The 19,811-nt window shown below is 32.9% G+C and overlaps 1 protein-coding gene and 1 long non-coding RNA gene across 2 annotated transcripts in view; one reads left to right on the top strand and one right to left on the bottom strand.

The window, feature by feature from the left end:
- Positions 1 to 19,811, bottom strand: part of PTPRQ (protein tyrosine phosphatase receptor type Q) — a 212,754-nt gene that overhangs the window by 10,787 nt on the left and 182,156 nt on the right. The window contains exons 36-38 of the mRNA XM_050749268.1: positions 15,753 to 15,834; positions 12,581 to 12,671; positions 10,299 to 10,375 (exon numbers count right to left, since the gene is read on the bottom strand). Of these exons, the coding sequence (XP_050605225.1) occupies positions 10,299 to 10,375; positions 12,581 to 12,671; positions 15,753 to 15,834 (250 nt within the window). The remainder of the gene's footprint in view (positions 1 to 10,298; positions 10,376 to 12,580; positions 12,672 to 15,752; positions 15,835 to 19,811) is intronic.
- LOC126931248 (uncharacterized) overlaps positions 1 to 19,811 on the top strand; it is an 83,332-nt gene that overhangs the window by 38,638 nt on the left and 24,883 nt on the right. The window contains exon 3 of the long non-coding RNA XR_007717801.1: positions 13,064 to 13,141. This is a non-coding gene — a long non-coding RNA (uncharacterized LOC126931248). The remainder of the gene's footprint in view (positions 1 to 13,063; positions 13,142 to 19,811) is intronic.

Genomic DNA, 19,811 nt, shown 5'->3' with positions numbered 1-19,811 from the left:
TGGTTGTAAAATTACCTAATATTTTAGAATGTCGTAAATACTAGATAATCTTAAATAATCAAAGTTTCTAGCGTCTAAATTTATCCTCACAATCTGATATACTACACAACAAATGGTTCTCAAAATTTATATCTAACTTTTGAATAACACATTAGGGACGACATAATAATAATAGTTACAATAATAACATAACTTAATAAAGGTCTTAAGTCTGAGTCTTCATAGCAGGCAGTTTGCTAAGCATCTTATATTCAATATTCTTACAAAAACATTGTGAATTAGTACTAATATTATGCACATTTTATAGATGAAGATATTGAGGCTTAGAAAGGTGAAGTAACTTGCCAAGATCTCAACCCTGCGAAGGCAGGTTAAGCCCAGAATCAGCTCTCTAAACCCACTCCATGATATTATTGCCATATATTTATTGGTTGTGTAGATATATGTATACTCTTCCTCTAAGAAATTACTTATCTACTTAAACTGTGGCATTAGTCATTAGTCTAGTGGCATTTACTGTCTGGAATTCTGACCCAAGAAATACATGGTAATATGAAGGTTCATTTCACTAACATAGTAAACTCATAGGACATGAGATCTGTCTTAAATCTATTATGACATCCTTGTGGATATTTATCAAGTTGCTCTGAAACTTGGTCTATTTACCTGGAACATAAAAGCATGACACTTGAGTTTATATAATTGTGAACAGTATCTGTGGATTTCTTTTCAAGAAAGGTAATGTATAAGTGAAAAAGTAGTAATGGAATGACATCTATTTCAAACAGGAAGATGCTTCCAGGAATGGGGAATAAAAGGTAAAATTCACTTTTTTACATTGAAATTGTCTCAGTAGTCAGAGAACAGTAATACAAAAAATAACATATATTTAAATTTTCCAGGGACTCTAGAATGTAATCCAGCAAGTTTATTTTACTTTAAAAAATAATGAGGAGGCACTTTAGGTGATTTTCCCAAATTGCAGTGCAAGTCAGGCACATTTGCTTGTGGAAAATCTTGAGTCTCTTAAATACACAGTATACTACAGCATTTCTGTCTTTCCAGTCTCAGCTGAAAGACCTAAATATGTAGTTCATGTGTAAGGGATCTTTTCTTATTAAAAATAATATATGTTGAATGTAGAATATTTTGAAAATTTAGAAAAATATATAATAGAAAGTAGAATTCACCTATAATCCCGCTATCCAGAGTGAAGGACCATTAACATTTTGGTTGATTTCTTTACAGACTTTTTAAATATGCACATTCTCCACTCAATCAATATTTGTGAGTGACTATTACATTCCAGACACTATTTTAGGAGCTGGGGTTTCATCACTGACCAAAGACACTGAAATTCCTACCCTCATTTATTTTATCACTAGGAAAAATAGACACTGTCTATTAATGTATATTAAATATGCAAATTACATAGAATTTATAAAAGTGGTAAGGGCTATGAGAGAAAGTTTTCAGAAAATAGGCTTTTCAGAAAATAGTTGTTCAGAAATAGATTATTCAGAAAAAATAAATACCTCATGAGAACATGCGATATTTATTTTTCTGTTCCTGGCTTATTTCACTTATCATAATGTTCTCCAAGCTCATCTCCAAACTTCACATATCACTGGTGATATATGAAGAAAGTTTTGAAGAAGGAAGGAAGTGAGGCTTGCAGTATTTGGGGGAAAACAATTGTGGGTAGAAGGAAAATCAAGTCCAACCACCTTAAAGGAGAAGGGTGTCAGGAATGTTCTAAGAACAGCAGGTGCCTGGTATAGAGTAAATGAGGGGGAGGAGTAACAGATAATGACCAGTAAAAGCAGGGAGGATAAGTGGTGCTTTAGGTCCTAAAAGGTAATTATAAGACTTTGGTTTTTACTCTGAATGATACAGAAAGTCACTGAAAGGTTTTGAACATAGTATATGGTTTAACAGTTTCACGTGGGCTTCCATAGACCAACCTTTGGGAGTTTAAAAGGTGAAAGGAGGGAGAATAGTTAGAGGGTTCTTGTAACAATTCAGCCAAGAAATATTGGTAGCATGGGTGATATCAATGGAGATAGTGAGAAGTGATCAGATATGGATACATTCTGAAGGCAAAACCAACCGAATTTGCTAATAGATTTGATATGAGGTATGAGAGAAACAGAAATTAATAATGACTCCAAAGGAAGATGGGGAAGACTCCAGGATGAGGAGTTTTTAATCATATTTTCCTATTATTTTGACATATAATAATTGCACATTTTTATGAAATACAGTGTGACAATTTTGATACATGTATACAATGTGTAATAGTCAAGTCAGGGTAACAAGCATATCCATCTCCTTAAACATTTATCATTTCTTTGTGTTGGGAACATCCAAAATCTGCTCTTGTAGCTATTTGAAAATATACCATAAATTGTGGTTTATTATAGTCACACTACAGAGCTATAGACACTAGAATTTATTTCTCCTATCTAGCTGTAATTTTGTATTCATTAACCAATCTCTTATTCTCGCCTCTTCCCCTTCCCAGCTTTTAACCACTATTCTACTCTCTACTTTCACGAGATCAATTTTTTCAGCCTCTGCATAAGTGGGAACATGTGGTATTTATTTTTCTGTTCCTGGCTTATTTGAATTATCGTAATGTTCTCCAAGTTCATCCATGTTGCCACAAATGACAGGATTTCATTCTTTTACATGGCTACATAGTATTTCATTGTGTATATATAGCATATTTTCTTTATTCGTTCATCTGTTGATGAATACTTAGGTTGATACTTTATCTTTGCTATTGTGAATAGTGCTGCAGCAGTTATTGCATAAGCATAGATATCTCTTTGACATACTGATTTTCTTTCCTTTGGATATATACCCAGTAGTGGGACTGCTGGGTCATAATGATGGTTGTATTTTAGTTTTCGGAGGAAAACTAAATAGTGCATAATAGTATATAGTAATTCCACTTTCTCTGCATTCTTGCTGGCATTTGTTATTTTTTGACTTTTTGATAATAACCATTCTAAATGGGGAGAGATGGGATTTCATTGCGGTTTTGATTTGTATTTCCTTGATGATTAGTGATGTTGAGCATTCTTTCCTGTGCCTGTTGGCCATTTGTATGTCTTCTTTTGAGAGATGTTCATTCAGCTCATTTGCCATTTTTAAATTGGATTTTTTTCTGCTATTGAGTTGAGTTCCTGGTATATTTTGGATATGAATCACTTGTTGATGAATAGTTTGTAAATATTTTCTCCCATTTTGCAGATTGTCTTTTCATTCTGTTGATTGTTTCCTTTGCCGTGCATATGATTTTTAGTTTGATATAATCCCATTTTTCTATTTTTGCTTTCACTGCCTGTGCTTTTGAGGTTTTAGTATGAACAGATTTACAGGGAAAATAAAAAACTCACATTGGACATAGTACGTTTGAAATCACTATTAGATATTCAAGTAGGAATGCCACAAAGGCAATTAGATATATGACTTTAGAATTCAGGAAAAGTCCACATTAGAGACATAAATTTGAAAGTAGTCAGCTCATATCTCTTACTTAAATTTGTGAAAATTGGATGACATCACTGTGATGGTTAATACTGAGTATCAACTTGATTGGATTGAAGAACACAAAGTACTGTGTCTGGGTGTGTCTGTGAGTGTATTGCCAAGGGAGATTAACATTTGAGTCAGTGGACTGGGAAATGCTGGGTGCTTCCTGCCCTAGAACATCAGACTCCATGTACTTCAGCTTTTGGACTCTGGGACTTGCACCAGTAATTTGCCATGGCCCTCTGGCCACAGACTGAAGGCTGCACTATCAGCTTCCCTACTTTTGAGATTTTGGAACTTGGAATGGTTTCCTTGCTCCTCAGCTTGCAGACGGCCTATTTTGGGACTTCACCTTGTGATTGTTGAGTCAACATTCCTTAATAAATGACCCTTCATATATACATCTATCCTATTAGTTCTGTCCCTCTAGAGAACCCTGACTCTTACAATCACCAAGAAAATGAGTTTGGAAGGAGACAGTGAATTCAAGTATTGAGCTCTAAATTATTTCGTTTGCAGGTCTAGAAGATGAGATAGAACCGATGAGACTAAGATGAATGAGTCAGAGCTGCTGAAAGGTCAAATAAATTGCAGACTGAGACTTGAAGCTAGTTTTCTGAGTAGTTAATTGTTGACCTTGAAAATAGCTGGTTCGGCGTTGTGCTTGCTTAGTATCCAAGTCTTATTTGAGGGTGCTGAAGAGATAAGAGAAGGGAATTGAAGATAGTAAGTGTTGACAATTCTTCAAGGGGTTATAATGTAAATAAAACACAGAACAATAGAGAAGTAGGGAAAGACCTGTAATATCAAGACATTTTTATGATGTAAGAAATTACAATAGATTTGTTTAGCTGCTAAAAGAGAAAAATTGATGATGCAGAAGAGAAAATTCCTCCACCCATGTTCTTGAGAGGCAAAGGGAGAGGTCATGTAGTGTCCAAGTGAAAGGGTTGGCTGTTATCAGGGGCTAGGACAGTTCATATGCAGCCACAGGAGAAAGAGTATATGGACACAGATGCAGACAGGTAGAGGACCTTGTGGATGTTCTCTTTTAATTGCTTTTGTTTTATCATTGAAATATAAACAAGGCCATCAGATGTAGGTGAAAGTGAGGAACATAGTGTTAGAGGCCAGAGGAGAAAGAAGAAGGAGAAAGAATCTCCCAGAAGAAAGAGAGGTTGAATAGATTAGGAGGCTGTGTTTTTGAGGTTAGTGGCCATGAGTTTAAAGTGAGCTATTTTGGCGTGATCATGAATTTTTCTGCAATACACATCCAGTAACACAGAGAAGAATCCATGGAGGGTTTTATTTAACAAAGTTTGGGGATTTATCAAAAGATTGAGACTATAAGAGATAAATTTGAGAGTTGAGAATATATACAATACAGGAAAGGAAACAAATAGGCATGCAATTCAAGATGAGCAAGAAAAAAAATGAAGTCTTGATTGGGTTAGGAAAAATGGAAAATTTGATAGAATCAAAGGGCTGTAGGTCAGAGCAGTGTTGAAGAATTGTCAGAGTCCAGTGATCTGGAAAGAATGATTTGGACAGATAGTGAGATAACAACAATCAAGATTGTGGAGAGGCTACAATTCTTGGTGGTGAAAAGGTCTAGGTTGTGAACATGGCAGAAAGTGATGAGGTCACGTGGAAGGCAAGTCACTGCAAGAGAAGAGGTCCAGAAAGTGATGGGCAGGGCTATGGGTCAATCTTTTATATGAATTTTGACATCATCAATAATTATGACAGAAGTAGTGAAGAGAGAAGAGCAGTGGTACTGGAGTGAAATCTTCAAGAAATGAGAGACAGTGACTTAGGGGATGGTAATTAACTTCCAAAAAGAGCAATAGTGTGTCCTATGCTTGACAGCATGAATTCAAGCTGGTAATTTTAGGGCAGAGGGATAGAGAATGATATGGAGGTGGCACTGAGGACTGAGGCAACTTGATCCTTCTCTGTGCTGAGTACATATGGGAGGGAATGCAGACCCACTAGTGAGCAAGGCCAGAGAGCCAGTACCTGTAAGGGAGGAGTAGGTTCCACACAGAGTAATATAAATAATATATCACATATTATATTCTAAATATTATACTATATAATATTATATATATACACATATATAAATAATTGGGATTATTCCTATACAATCTTGTTACCACTTGTTTATAAAATTAACATTATATGATCTCAGTTTTCCAGGATTTGAAATATTATTTTATATTTCTTTTTAATACATATGTATATGTATCATCTGTTATTTAAGTATATCTTTATATGGTCACATTTCCCCCTTGATTTTCATGTAAAGAAGCTAAGACACATTTAAGCTCTCTTCCTGTAAAGGCCAATTTATTTCAGAAAATGGTAAAGCACCAGGTAAAATGTTTACCCAAAGGTGTTTTGGAGATATTTCCATTGTATCTTATGAAAATGAAGAAAGTATGTCAATTCTGTTTACTATTTTTGCTTCTACCTTTGAATATGTGTGTGCAAACTTTTGACTTTTCTGAGAGGAAACTTCTTGCCTGGACTTTTGCCCTTTAATTGGAATATAGAGTTTGCCGGTTTTTAAAGCACTGTGATACATGGAACGAAGTGTAAATTTCATTCCACATGTCAACTTTCATTATGACCTTTACCCATGGATGGTACTTTTCATTGCAGTCCTTAAATTAGCACAGAGATTTTCCTCTGGATTATCAGCCAGGAAAATGTAGAATCTACTACCACGAAACATCAACAACAATAAAAATAACATGCATTTTTAAGTGCTTCCAATATGTGATTCAGTGAATAATTGAAATATGATTTAGTAGCAATGAATAAAGGAGGGTTGACTATTTTTCCTGCTTTATCAGTGTAGAAACTTCACTCAGAAAATTTCAGGTCATTTAGCTACAAAAATGCAGAGGAGGAATTTGAACTCAGGTCCATTTGAACTCTGAAGCATATGTATTTACCCACCTAAATATAATCCTCCTTTTTATAAACTCAACAATTATTAAGTGCCTACCACATCTCAGGTATTGGAGAACTACATGCTAAAAAAGTAATTTAAATGCTGCTTCCAAATCAGTATTTTTATGCTTTATTCTAATCTCATACAGCAGTTATTCAATTATAGCCAGTGAATTTGTATATGCAGATATAATTAGTTTTAGAATAGCATATGAGATGGAGAAGGTCAAACCAATCCTATTTTTCTTCCTTTGAGATTTAACTATTGTGAATGTTGGATGGCAAACCTAAATGATGATCTGCATACTTTCTCAATAATTCTAACATTAAGTTTAGTGAAGATAAGGTATTTCATTAAATTTGGATAGAAGAAGGCAGTTAAGTATGAATAATGAAAACAACGTATTGGCCTAGAGACTAGAACACTCGTTTTGACTTTAGTCCTTTCTAATAGTGTACCCTGTAGAGCAGACTGCTTAAATTAGCTAATCTTCAGTTTCCTAATTATAAATTAGAGATAATAATTATTTTCTTGCACACCTCAGGGAGTCATTTTGAAGACTATTTGTAAAATAAGGAATGTGAAATTGCTTTGAAAATTTTGAAGTGTAAATGTAGATTTTTTAGGTTAAAGTTTATCCATATTATACAGGAGATAATGACATCTTAGTGCTTATCAATGTTCTTGAACAGGTTTTCTTTATTTACCCATATAAGCTCTGGGGGAAAAAAATGTAAAATGTGCAGTTTATATTTACTCCAGCAAACACCCTCAATTACTTTATTATGCTAAAGAAAATGTGTTGGGCATTGATGGTGATATATTTGTATATGCCTATATGTATATGTGTGTATGTGTACAGATATGTGTACACATATACACATATATGTATATGTTTATATACAAATGTATATGTATGGGCATATACAAATATATCACCATATTCTATATTGTTTGATAATTATTCCAAAATTATAATATATTGGGTCCTATTGCTAAAGGAGTGAATAGTGGGAGAATTTATATACATGCATATACATATCTAGACACATACATATAAAATGTATATATGTTTATATGTTATAAACATATACAAATATATACATATAAAATATAACTGTATATACATATATACAAATATATTTATGTATACACATTTCAGTTTTTCAGGGACACAATATCCTTCAGGATTAAAATACTCTATCAACATAGGAACAAATCTGATGTTTCTAATGTTACTGCAACCATTTGCATGATAGCCTTTAATCTCTAGTTGTGTTAAAAGTTGTCATTAAGTTAAAGTAATTGCACACATCTCAAGTTGACAGGAGAGAGAATTTTGAGGAGCCTTCCTCAAAATTAATTATAAGCCTCCCTCTTATACCTAAAATCATAATATTTTCACTTTTGACCCTCTTGAAAACATTTCTAAACTCATTTGTACAGTTGGTGGCAGATTATGGTGCTGCAATATCACTTCTTCCTACCTCTTTCACAGTCTATCCTTCATCAAAATCTTCCAGCCTTTCCAAGTCCTAACTCTGGGAGCACCATTCTCAAGAATGGCCAAGGGCAGAAGAAAACACACACTGGCATGTTAACCTAGTTATAAACCCTGGGCTAGAGTGTCCCAGTCTTAACACACATCCCTCAGCCCATATGCTGGTCCTCCTCTGTCTCTTCCCCAGACTTCAGTTTTTCCTGTTTCTATCTGAACACTAGTTATTTTGCTTTCTTTCCTACCTCCCTCCATAGTTCTCTTTCCTTTACCATAGATTCCAAAGAAATTGAGACTGAGAACCCATTCATAGATGGCCTCTGTCTTTTGCTCCTAGGAAAAGTGTTCATGAACTTTCAGTTGGAAGTGCTGTCGAATAAATTTTGGGAGTAGGGGGAAATTGAGATACCAGACATTGTTTCTGAGGTGACGACTGTATGAATATGTAGGTGGAAAGTGAGGGCCACTACAATGTCATCGCTACATCTATTCCCATCTGTTCTTGACATCCCAAGCAAAGGAGATTTCTCTGAGTGCTACAGTACACTTCCAGCCCCAGTATGGAAATCTGCCTTTTTGTAAAGTGCCTTCCATATAAGCCTGCTTATCATGCAGCTCAGCAATGATTATGCATATCATTACATTGGGTCATAGTGACTTTGTTGTAAGATTTATTATATTACAACATCACTTGATTACAGCAGAATATATATCTTCAGCCTTCCTAGTTTATTGCTAATACAACGTTACCATTTGCTCATAGCTGTATGCTGACAACCTATCATATTTAAAGGGGACACTGGGGATTTGTGAAAATTACTTTGCTTACATAATCTGTATGGTTCAGCTACACCTACTAAAATTGTCTGGTTTCATTCTTCATCATATTCACATCCTGTACTGGCATCCCTTATGGAACATTAGGCAATATGAGCTGTTGATTTGTATCTACTTGTTGGTGAATAAAAAATGATACATAGCTATAGGTCACTGATACAACCAGTTGTCCTTGCCCTGCTTGATGGCATTTGATTATTAGAGTAGTGATTACATTTAAATATCTAAACGCATATATGCATCATTTTGTAAATCCAAGTAAAACTTTAACATGCTGTAGAGTTTAGATTACAATGGAAATTGTAAGCATAAGATTTCACCAAAATGTTTATATTTTGAATTACATTTTTAAGGGAATCAATCATTTGATACATGAATAAAATGTTACCATAATAGTAAATTTATGTCATTCTTTAAATACAGATTTAAAGTTCTAACATAAAAAATAGAATGAAATTTAAAGAATACCTTAGCTCCTCCAAACTTTCCTTCACTTTTCTGGTTAAAAAGTCTTAAAGTCTTAAATTCTCCCCTTATTCACTCATTTGACAATAGGACCCAATATATGATTGTAATTTTAGATTAATTATCAGTCAAAATCAGATTTAGTACTAATTCGTTTTTTCCCTCCTTGACAAAGGCTTGGAGGGAATGGGACACAGCACAAGTATGTTTAATGTTGGAGAAAGGGTGGAACGTCATGTAACAAGAGCCCTAATAGAGCTGAAGGAAATAGCGGGCATGGGTGAGAAGACCTATGGATAAGAAAAAGCCTATGGAGAGTGTGGGCAGCAGAGGAAATCTTCATGTATTTGTAGATTCACCATAATGGAGATGGTTAAGCTTGCTATGCATTAGAATTTAAGTCAGTGGGTAAGAATGTAAAGGTACATAACTTGGTTAAAAAAATCCAACAACTGTAAAACAGAGTTGTTCAGAGATAGAATCATCTGCCTTAGAAAGAAGTGGATGAATCAATGCCAGGAGAGACTGACGGGAATTTTTTAGAGTTCCAAGGTGAATGGTCAAATTAAGGGCATTTCCTTCTTTAAGATTCCATGAATGTGCAAACCAAGTGGAGGTCTTGAGTGCATATAAGGTTTCAATGTACCTATGATGGTGATGGCATTGTCACCCACTTGAAGGACTGTAGATCTAGAAGGGAAGAGCTGCAGAACAGATTTTCATATTATATAGACATAACTGTCCATTTAATAATTTTAAATTCACAGAGACTGGCAAACTTCATTGTCTATGGAGAATACATTAACAAAGCATACGAATTAGTGGAAAGACCAGGGATGTGTAGCCTGAAGTTGAACATCTGCCATGTACTGGTGAAATATTTTTTGATAATTTAGTATCTCTATTAGGCATATCCATATCCCCATCTATTGGAAAGATAACACAATGTCAGTAATTATGTTTTATACAATTATAAAACATATAAAAATAGTAACTTACAGAAATATAGCTGGCATTAATATAATCCGAACCTGGAACACTAGCGTCAGCTATCAGCTTTACTCTGTTGTTATTATCTAGAAGAAAATATAAGGAATAAATGCTAATTGGCTTTTTAAATTGTTACTACTTTTTTTTATTATAAAAGTAACACAAAGGAGTTCATAATATAACATTCCAATTTCACAGATGGCGGCAAATTTAAAAAAGTTATTTATTCTCCCATACTTCTACCACCCAGAGACAATGACTATTAATATGTCCTTGTATATATTTCTAGAATTTTCTATACATATTCTTTGTATTCTAATTTTCTTTAGCTACAAATGGATATACAATCTGTTCTGCAAATCATTTTTTTAATTTACCTGTGTCTTTCCATATCAGCATAAACAAAGATATGTAGTTCATTATTTTAAAAAGCTATACAGTATTTCACTGTTTGAATATAACATAGTTATTTAACCTTTTATTATTATTTAAATGAGCCACAATTATAAAATGCTGAATAGACATAACTGAAATTTTTGTGTATATGTAGGAAGTAAACTTGTAGAATATATTACCAGCAGTAAAATTTTTAGATTATATATATGCATTCCAAATTTTGAAAAACATTTCTAAATTGTTCTCTAACAAATCATACTCTGAACCAAAGTGTTTGAAAAATTTTGTTTCCTCTTTAACTATCACAAGGTATTATTAAACATCTTATGTTCTTTTGACAAATACAAATTGATGTATCATAATATTTATTTTGATTTCCTTAAATACAAGTGAAACTGAATTTCTTTGCTTATGTTTATTAACCATTTTCATGCCTTTTCTATTAACTGCCTTTCACATTTTCTCATTTTTATTTTAAAAAAGTATGCTAAAACAGAAGGCTACATAGAGCCTTTCGTCATATGAATTAAAATTTTCTTCTTAGTTTGTCACTTGTCCTTGACTTTGTCTATCAATTTTACCATACAAAAATTTATATTATTATTCAATCAAATTTCTTATTATTTTTCTCTATGACTTCAGGATTTTGTACCCTTTGTCAAAGTTGTTTGTCATTACAAATTATTATTACTTTTACAAATGATGGCTTTTTTCTGAAAATTTCATGGATTTTTCTCATTTTAAGCATTTCAATCTTTGACCCATTCTGACTTTTTTTTTTTTTTTTTTTTTAGGAATGAGGTATAGATATATCTTTTATTGTTTATCTGTTGTCGTTGGAACAGCAAATAGTATCAATTTTTTAACATTTCATCTTTTCTCCCTAATTCGGAACACCACTTTGTTTTCTAGGTAGTTAGGTCTATTTCTAGACCATTCATTCTTTTCCATTAATTTATCTGCCTATTCTTTCTTTCAAATTTCTAATTACTACTTTTTAGAATATTTTAAGAGCTAGTAAAATTAGATACCCTGTACTCGTTACTTTTCTTCAAAGAAAAATGTCAGAAATTATTTTTCCTGAGAAAGTTTACCAACTTTATATTATAATTGAAACATTCAGTAATAATTTTAACTAAACATGGAAATGACACGAAATATCCACTGCTTAATTGTTTTGATGGGTTGTCTGTTTGTTTTCAAGGAGGCAAAATGGGTAAGCAGGATTGGGTCTGAATTCCAGATGATCCGCCTCCCATACATATGGCCTTGGGTAAATTGCTTAGCTTCTCTGCTCCTCGGTTACCTCAGCTATAAGGTGTCATTATAACACAGATTTTGTATAACCCTCTTGAAGAAAATAACACTGTTTCTTTTCTTATTGATTGAAAAATGAACCTGTATTTACCATGGTGAAGCACAATTTGGCCTCATTTGTAAAACGAATTCATGTAAGTGCACATTTACTCTGATCTTCAATGAATATTTTACAACGCATTTTTTAATGTTCCATAGGAAAACACTGCTATGCTCATAAGGGAAACTAATGCACAAAGCTAAGTGAGAATATTGCCTTTGCATTTGATGCTAGGTCTGTCGGAAGATGTTAAACAGGTTCATTACTTGGGTTAAATTACAAAGCTAAGAAACTATTAGGTCTACAGTTTCTTGCACCTGCATAAGTGAACTTGTGTGAACAAACGGAAAACCATGTATACTAACTTTAGTTAAATATGAACAAAGCAAAAGAAATATAATTTTATAGTCACTGCCAATAAAATACATTATTATAATTCAGTCAATATAAAATAAAATAAGGAAACAACAAAAAAAGTTAAGATGGTAGGCATTTAAAAATACTTCCTAGTTAAACCAAAACCAACAAATGCACATACATGGTTTTATGTTTGGGAAGCGGTTTTTTGCTCTATTCCAAGGCAGATCAGCATCAGTTGAAGAAAGATCCTGAAGAAATTTTGGTAATTCCTGTAAAATAAAGTTATTGCAAAGTTTACATTTATCAGAGATAAACAAGAAATTTCACTTATTAAAAGACAGTTATTTGTTCTAAACTTTTTTTTAATTTGTAAATTAAAAGCACTTATCATAACTGTGGAAATGAGATCAAGTTAACAGTAATGAGTTTCCCTAGGCTTTCACCAAAAATACCCTGAATAAAGTTGCTCAGTTGGGCTATTGCTCTTTCTGAGATAATTTCTTTGCACATTGGGAAGCCTTAAGATGTGGCAACCATGTTAGTGACCATTTTACATATGTTACTAATGGTTTCATCGGGTACACACCATTGTTTAATATTTTAATGTCTACTTAGTAGGAAGAGGGATTTCAATGATTTATTTTTTGTTTTTTCTTCTCAGGCAGTGTGATTTCATGCCTATTAATTGGTACAACATTGGTCAGTTTGAGAAGATGCCAGAGGTCAATTTCTGCTCTCAGTAAGCATTGTTAAATCAATAATGGAATGCAAAGGTGCGATTAAGAATTATCAGATGTAGATGAAGGGTCAAGAAGATCTATTATTGACATTTGATGAAAATTTATGATATTATTTACCTACCTTGCTCTTGGCAAAGCAAGCATCATTAAAAAGTCTGGTGTAAGAAAATATGTTCATTATTTTGTTGAGCTGAAAATTTACATGTATGAAATTTATAGTTTTCCATTTTAGAAATCTCAACTTACCAAATTCCATAAAAAGCACTAAACATATGTGTGTTAACAATTTTTCAACATCAGTATAAATTATTTCTTTTAATTAGATAAGTTTCCCTTTCTTATTTTTTCCCAAAATTAAAATCTGGACAGTTGTTTACATATGGGTATGTATTAAGGGACAGGAATGGCGTAAGATCTGAATTCTGATATGTTGGCACCAAAGGCTTACAAAAACTTTTTAACCCAGTAAGGAGTCCTAGAACAGCTTCCTCATGTCAAAGTTTTGGAAATACATAAAGAAAGGAGAAAAAAGGTGAGTTTAAATGGACTGAAAGAGCACTTATATTTTATAATTATTTCACAGAAAAGTTTCCATTTCTAGACTTAAGCAGCTCTGGCTTTGGTAAGCAATGCACAAACACCAGGTTGATTGTTTGGATGGTAATGTTACACTGGGCAGTCTTATCCTTACCAGGGTGCACAAGGCCACAATTCTCCCTATTTAGCTCTATCTCTTTTCATTGGTACCCGAGATGAGTTCGACTGTTTTTGCATTCCTATCCTTTTCCTCTCTCTGGAACACCTTTTTTCCTTTACCTTCTCATTAGACTTCTGCTCATCCTAAAGTTCATCTTTAAAGTCACCTTTTTTATGAAATCTTTTCTGGTTGATATACAAACAGATTTGATCCTCAATCTTTATACATATCTCCATCATGATACAGTAAATTTGTAATTTTTATACATCTGCAGTTCTTACCATAATATGAGCTTCTTTATGGTAGAATTTATCATCATAATAGCTAATACTTGTGCCAGCTACTGTTCTTAGTATTACTTATATTCAATCATTTTATATTCATAATTTAATAAAGTAGATATTATCATTTTACAAATGAAGATATTGAGGCACAGAGAGTTTAAGAAATTTGCCCAAAGTCACTTAGCTGGTAAGTGCTGATTTAATATATATCAATGTGCCAAATACAATGTCTATCACATAGTAGGAACTTATAAATATTTAAGATGTCAGTGAATATGTCCAGAGTTAAAAAGTTTATCAAATATATGCACCAAAATGTATTTATTAAAACATAATAATTTAATAATTTGCTTTAGAAATTCTTAACAAAGCACTAGACAAGACACAATTTTTAAAAAGTTCTTAAAACTATGGTCTTCAAAACAGTTAAACTAGAAACTTTCTCATATAATATACATGAAAATGTTATTGCTAATAAAACTTTTTATCTACTTGGTCATGCATAATGTAATTATATTCGCTCTTACTCTAGTGAAATTACACTTTTGCTCCTGAAAAATTGAGAATTCTTGCTGTCTAAAGCCTAGGAAGAATTTTATGGCACCATTGATTTTGTTAAGTCCAGACCAATATTTCTTAAGAAGCATAACCAAAAGGCTGCAGGAAATACCATTAATCTTTTCTCATTTTTGTTATTATTCCCTAAGTGACTGAAATATTGTAATTCTGAATTATTTAATCTAATTGTTTTAGTCTTTGTTTCAGAAGTTCACACACTGGGAATTTCATGGAGAAAAATAAAATAGAAGTAATGTTTTTGGTGCATTTAGAAATCTGTCTTTCTTAATAACAAAATAATCACCTAAGTTAGAAAAGATGCTTATAAGTCTTAAAGTAGCTTGCAGATTTGATATCTACCTTATGTTTTTAAATAATTTCAATTTTATAGATATACAAAATGTTAAAAACAATGAAACTATTCCCAACTTTTAAGTAGATTTAAAGTGACAAATTCTTAATTTTAAACATTTTCATTATATGATATGGCACTTATTCCATGGTAACTTTAAAAAGACCCCTGTAAAACGTGGACATTGTTTATATGGTTTCTAAAAAATTTTTAGGCAGTTCTAGAAATAATTTTCTTATAGTTTCTGGAAGCATCAAGTTCTGGTCTCACATTCATCTATATCACTAATGTAATCCAAGTAGGTAAACGTAAAATGAAATAATTTAGTGTCTAAATGTAAAATAATTACTTAAATATAAAACTACATGTATAGTATGACCTAAATCTTGAACACACACACAAAACCTAATGAATGTATCATTCTATATTTGCATCTACATCTGGATGAAAGGGCAGAGAAGAGACAAGGTCATGCTGCCAATACAGGGGAGGTCTGAAGAAGAGCACCTTTTCCTGACACAGTAGGTGAATAATTCTGATCAGGTTGCACCAGAGGCTGCCCAGTGTAACATTACTATCAAAACAATCAGCCTGGTAATTGGGTATTGATTATCAAGGCCAGAGTCCTTCATGGCCTTGCATGCTTAAAATGGACATGAAATGTGACACATGAAACGACTGGAGGTCTTGCAATGTTGTGACAACTGCTAGTAACATACCGAAAATTCTTCTTGAAACTTTAGGTTGTTGTTTGTGCAAAGCTCTTCAACATGTTGCAGGAAGGATTTCTTGCTTATTGGCCTCCAAGTAAAGAAGGGTATAGAATAGGGTCATGTTAGATTATATTTGTTCACGTTAGCATTGGCACTGGCTTCACTGTTAACAAGTAAAAGAACAATGGACATCCCCAAAACCACAAACAACACAGCTTTTTAAAGTCACTCTGTTATATTTATAAAATTAACTTTTCCTCTTTAAGCTCACTTTCTTTGTATTCATGGTACAAAATTCCTTCAATTTTTTAGTGACATTCAATAAAGGATTTAGCATTTTAATGAAGAACGTTTTTCAAGTAAATGTAAGAGCATAAAGTTATCATTGAATCCTAAAGCACATAATACCTCTTTGTCAGACAGAAAACATTTTATACATTACAAGGTTTTAGAAGATATAAAATATTGCAATGACCTCATTCTCATAATGACATGGTTTTCAAACCCCAAGGAGTTTAAATATCCCCGTGTTACTTCCCAAGCTAAAATACAGACATGCAGGCTTCACCCCAGAGAGAGAGAAAGCATTTCTCCAGTTACCATGCAATTAGTCATGCTTTTATGATTTATATCCAGCTTGGAGGTTTTTCCAACAAACATACAAAAAGTGAATCACACAGTAAGGTTCTACTGAGTCAGTGCATCCAACTTTGATATTCAAAAAGAAGAAAAAAATATTTAACAAACTTACTTGATGGATTTTCTATAACTAAGTAACCTGCAATAGAGATTGTGTTAAATGCACTGTGAGTCAGAGTGGACAGCTAATTCTGAAAGAAGTGTAGATTAAAGTCAGAAAATTATAATAAATCAATAATATAAAATGTGCTATGCTTTTAACTAATATGTGATCATTATTTTAAATTTTATTTCTTTTTTGAAATTATATCATTTGGACTCAAACATGTCAAATAATTTACCTTCTTTCTCAAGCTAAAAAGTTGTTATTGTTATTATAAATGTCATTATAAATGCCTGAAAATGTTAGGCATTTAGGATACTACATTAAAAATAGATCATTTTTTAAAATATTGCATGGTATTTAGTGGTCTAAAAGAGTTAATGTGGATTTTAAAAATATTTCCTTTATATATAGAAAGTGCTGAACCCGACAGAATGAATCCATAAAACATGACATCACATTGGCTAAGTATTGTTTCATGAGTGAGTTTGGATAAATACACAGCAACAACAAATTATAATTATTTCCATTATTTTAGACCTATCTTTTGTGACAGATCATTGGCCAAATTATTTAAACTCTGTAAAAAGAGAAATAATTTTAACGGCTAAGTAGGCTATACACACACAAACTTAGAGAGGGGTGTATCATTAATAACACTTATGTCATGCACAACAAATTAGCACTGCAAAAAACACAAAAGGCACAAAATATAATGAAATGAACTAAGGAACATATGAATATTTCAAAGTTTTAAATTTAGAATAATATTAGGGATTTTACTATATTCTTTAACTGAAAAATATTTGTAAGAAGGTATTTTTTTTTTTGAAGTAAAGGATGAATAAAAGAAAAAAATTGGTTTGAAAAACATAGCATCATAAATATGAAAATGGTCAAAAAGAAGTGTGTTCAATGAAGAAAACATGAGTAAAAAGGAAGTATATTTCATGACAATACAGGAATTGTTGAAAAATATGGGGGTGCTGGAGCAGGTATTACAAAGTGGAATGTTAGAATTCTCAGTTAATGATGGGTGCCCCCAAACAGAAAGAGATATTGTATCTTCCAGCTTCTCAGAGTAAACATAAAGTGGTAGACTATTCCATTACCAAACAGGGCATCTAAGTGACAGAGTAGCAGTAACTAAGCAAAGAGTCTTGGTGGATAAGCTTAAGAGTGCCCCACAATACCCTAGAGTGATTTAAAGAAAGCAAGAAAGAATTCCTGACTCTACATGGATATGGAGCTGGCTGAAAGGGCTACCAAATGAGAAGAATCTTTGATTTGGGGAAGGGAAAGTGGAATGTCTGAATATTGGAGGCCCTGGAAATGTCTCTGACACAGTAACAGATGCAGTGGGGACTGAAGCAACAATCAATCTTTGTTGAAAATAATTACCCCTCAGCAAAGACCAGCAAGAAAGAAAGATAAACTACAGGCTACATCCACACATACTACCTAGCTTCCTTAAGATAACTTATCCAATGCTTCTATGCTACCTTGTTCTTCAGAAATAGGAAAGAATAGAGGGTTGTGTTGGGCAAATTCTGATCAACTGAACTTAAGATATATATGACCGAGATGCTTTGATTACCAAGGTCTATTTCCCTGCTACCACATGGACATAGAAACTCTTGAGCTTTGTGGAGATAACTTTCACAATAACAGCAAATATTATTCCATTGTGATTGGTAAAATTTAAGCACACTGTATCTGATTTAGTGACAGGCTAGTGGTCCACCTATATAAGGATAGTGAGACTGCCATCCTATCGCAGAGAGATTCATTTTTCCTAGAGGATTATTTGAGCTGGTACTGCAAAAGCATTTTTACTGGGATAACTGGAATTTAAAGTAGATGTTAGTTTCTGGGAAAACATCAATAAACCATTTGAAGAATCGGTATACATTTGTGAAATCCCTAAGAGACATTAAATGTGAATAATCACATTAAAGAACAAGTGAGCAAGAAATAGCTAAAGCAAAATATTATTCATATTATTGCTCTTCTTTCTTTAATCATGTCTATTCTTCATTTCAGAAGTTATGATTAATTGAATAAATATACATTTTTTGTTTTAAGTCCATGTCTTTTCAGTGAAAAACTCTACCAAAAGTTGCTGTTTCACTATTCTTAATTCATTTTGCATTTAAAATCTCTCCCTAAAGATTCTTTTTTTTTTGTCAGAAATACATCATTGTAAATTTAGTAAGTGCTATGAAACTCAGATTTTTAAAAGTTCGTACAGATGCCATTGGTGCCTAACTAATATCACCTGGGCACTCAACATTCCCATGCAAGGAGATAGTTTCCCACTACAAGGACCTGCCATTCTCCCCTGAGTGTTTCCTGCATACAGGCTAGAAGCATCGGAGAGTAAATGTCCCAAGAAACATCCATCAACCAATGACTAACCAGAGTTGGGGGATAAATACCCAGCTCCCTCACCCCTCAAGGGGGATAATAATGATGTGCGTTTCATGATGTCCACCTAAAGATATTTTAAACCATAATGGGCTATATTGGATTTGGGTGGATATTTGTGAATTCTTGCCTTTTATAAAATATGATGCCTTTATTGGTTTCAAATACCTGCTCGAACAATTACCAGTTATGTTATCATGTGCAATACTTAATTTTTCTGTGCCTCAGTTTCCTAGTTTGGGAAACATATGTAAATTAAGTTCATATATTTAAAGGTCTTTGGCTTCAGTAAGCAATACATAATTACTGGTTACTATCATTAGTATGATAACTATTATTCTTAGTTTATTTTGTATATCTCATGCTGCTCCTATCCATGCTGCTGTATAATTGATACTGATATAAGGAAGGGATTTTTTCCATTATTTCCAAAAGAATATTCTCTTAATTGTACTCAAAGATGGATAGACTAGATTGTGCTAAAATATAGTTGTCACAAATATCTAGATTTGAAATCCAAGTCTGGATTTCTAGCTCTCAATTCAAGATCCCAAACAAATCTCTAATACAATGACCATAATAATTAAGTTTTCATGTAATCATGTAAAACATTTCTAACCATGCTCACATTTCTGACATTATTCCTTGTAACTCCTCTTCATGCATCCTTTTTGCACTCCAGATATTCTCTATATATCCCTCCCTCTCAATTTTATGCCATTCCAGGCATTCTTCCTACAATGGAAATTTTACTTATTCTTTAATACATGATTCAAATGTTAAATACCCTATCGATCTTACTCTGTTTTACTAAGAAGAAAATAATTTCATTTCCCTGTAAAATCGAATTTCCAAGGACAAATCATCTTCTATGTTGTATTATGGCTATTTAAGTC

The sequence above is a fragment of the Macaca thibetana genome, chromosome 11 (genome assembly GCF_024542745.1).
Source record: "Macaca thibetana thibetana isolate TM-01 chromosome 11, ASM2454274v1, whole genome shotgun sequence".
NCBI classification, from domain to species: Eukaryota; Metazoa; Chordata; class Mammalia; order Primates; family Cercopithecidae; genus Macaca; species Macaca thibetana.
This window is presented reverse-complemented; position numbering and strand designations above follow the sequence as displayed.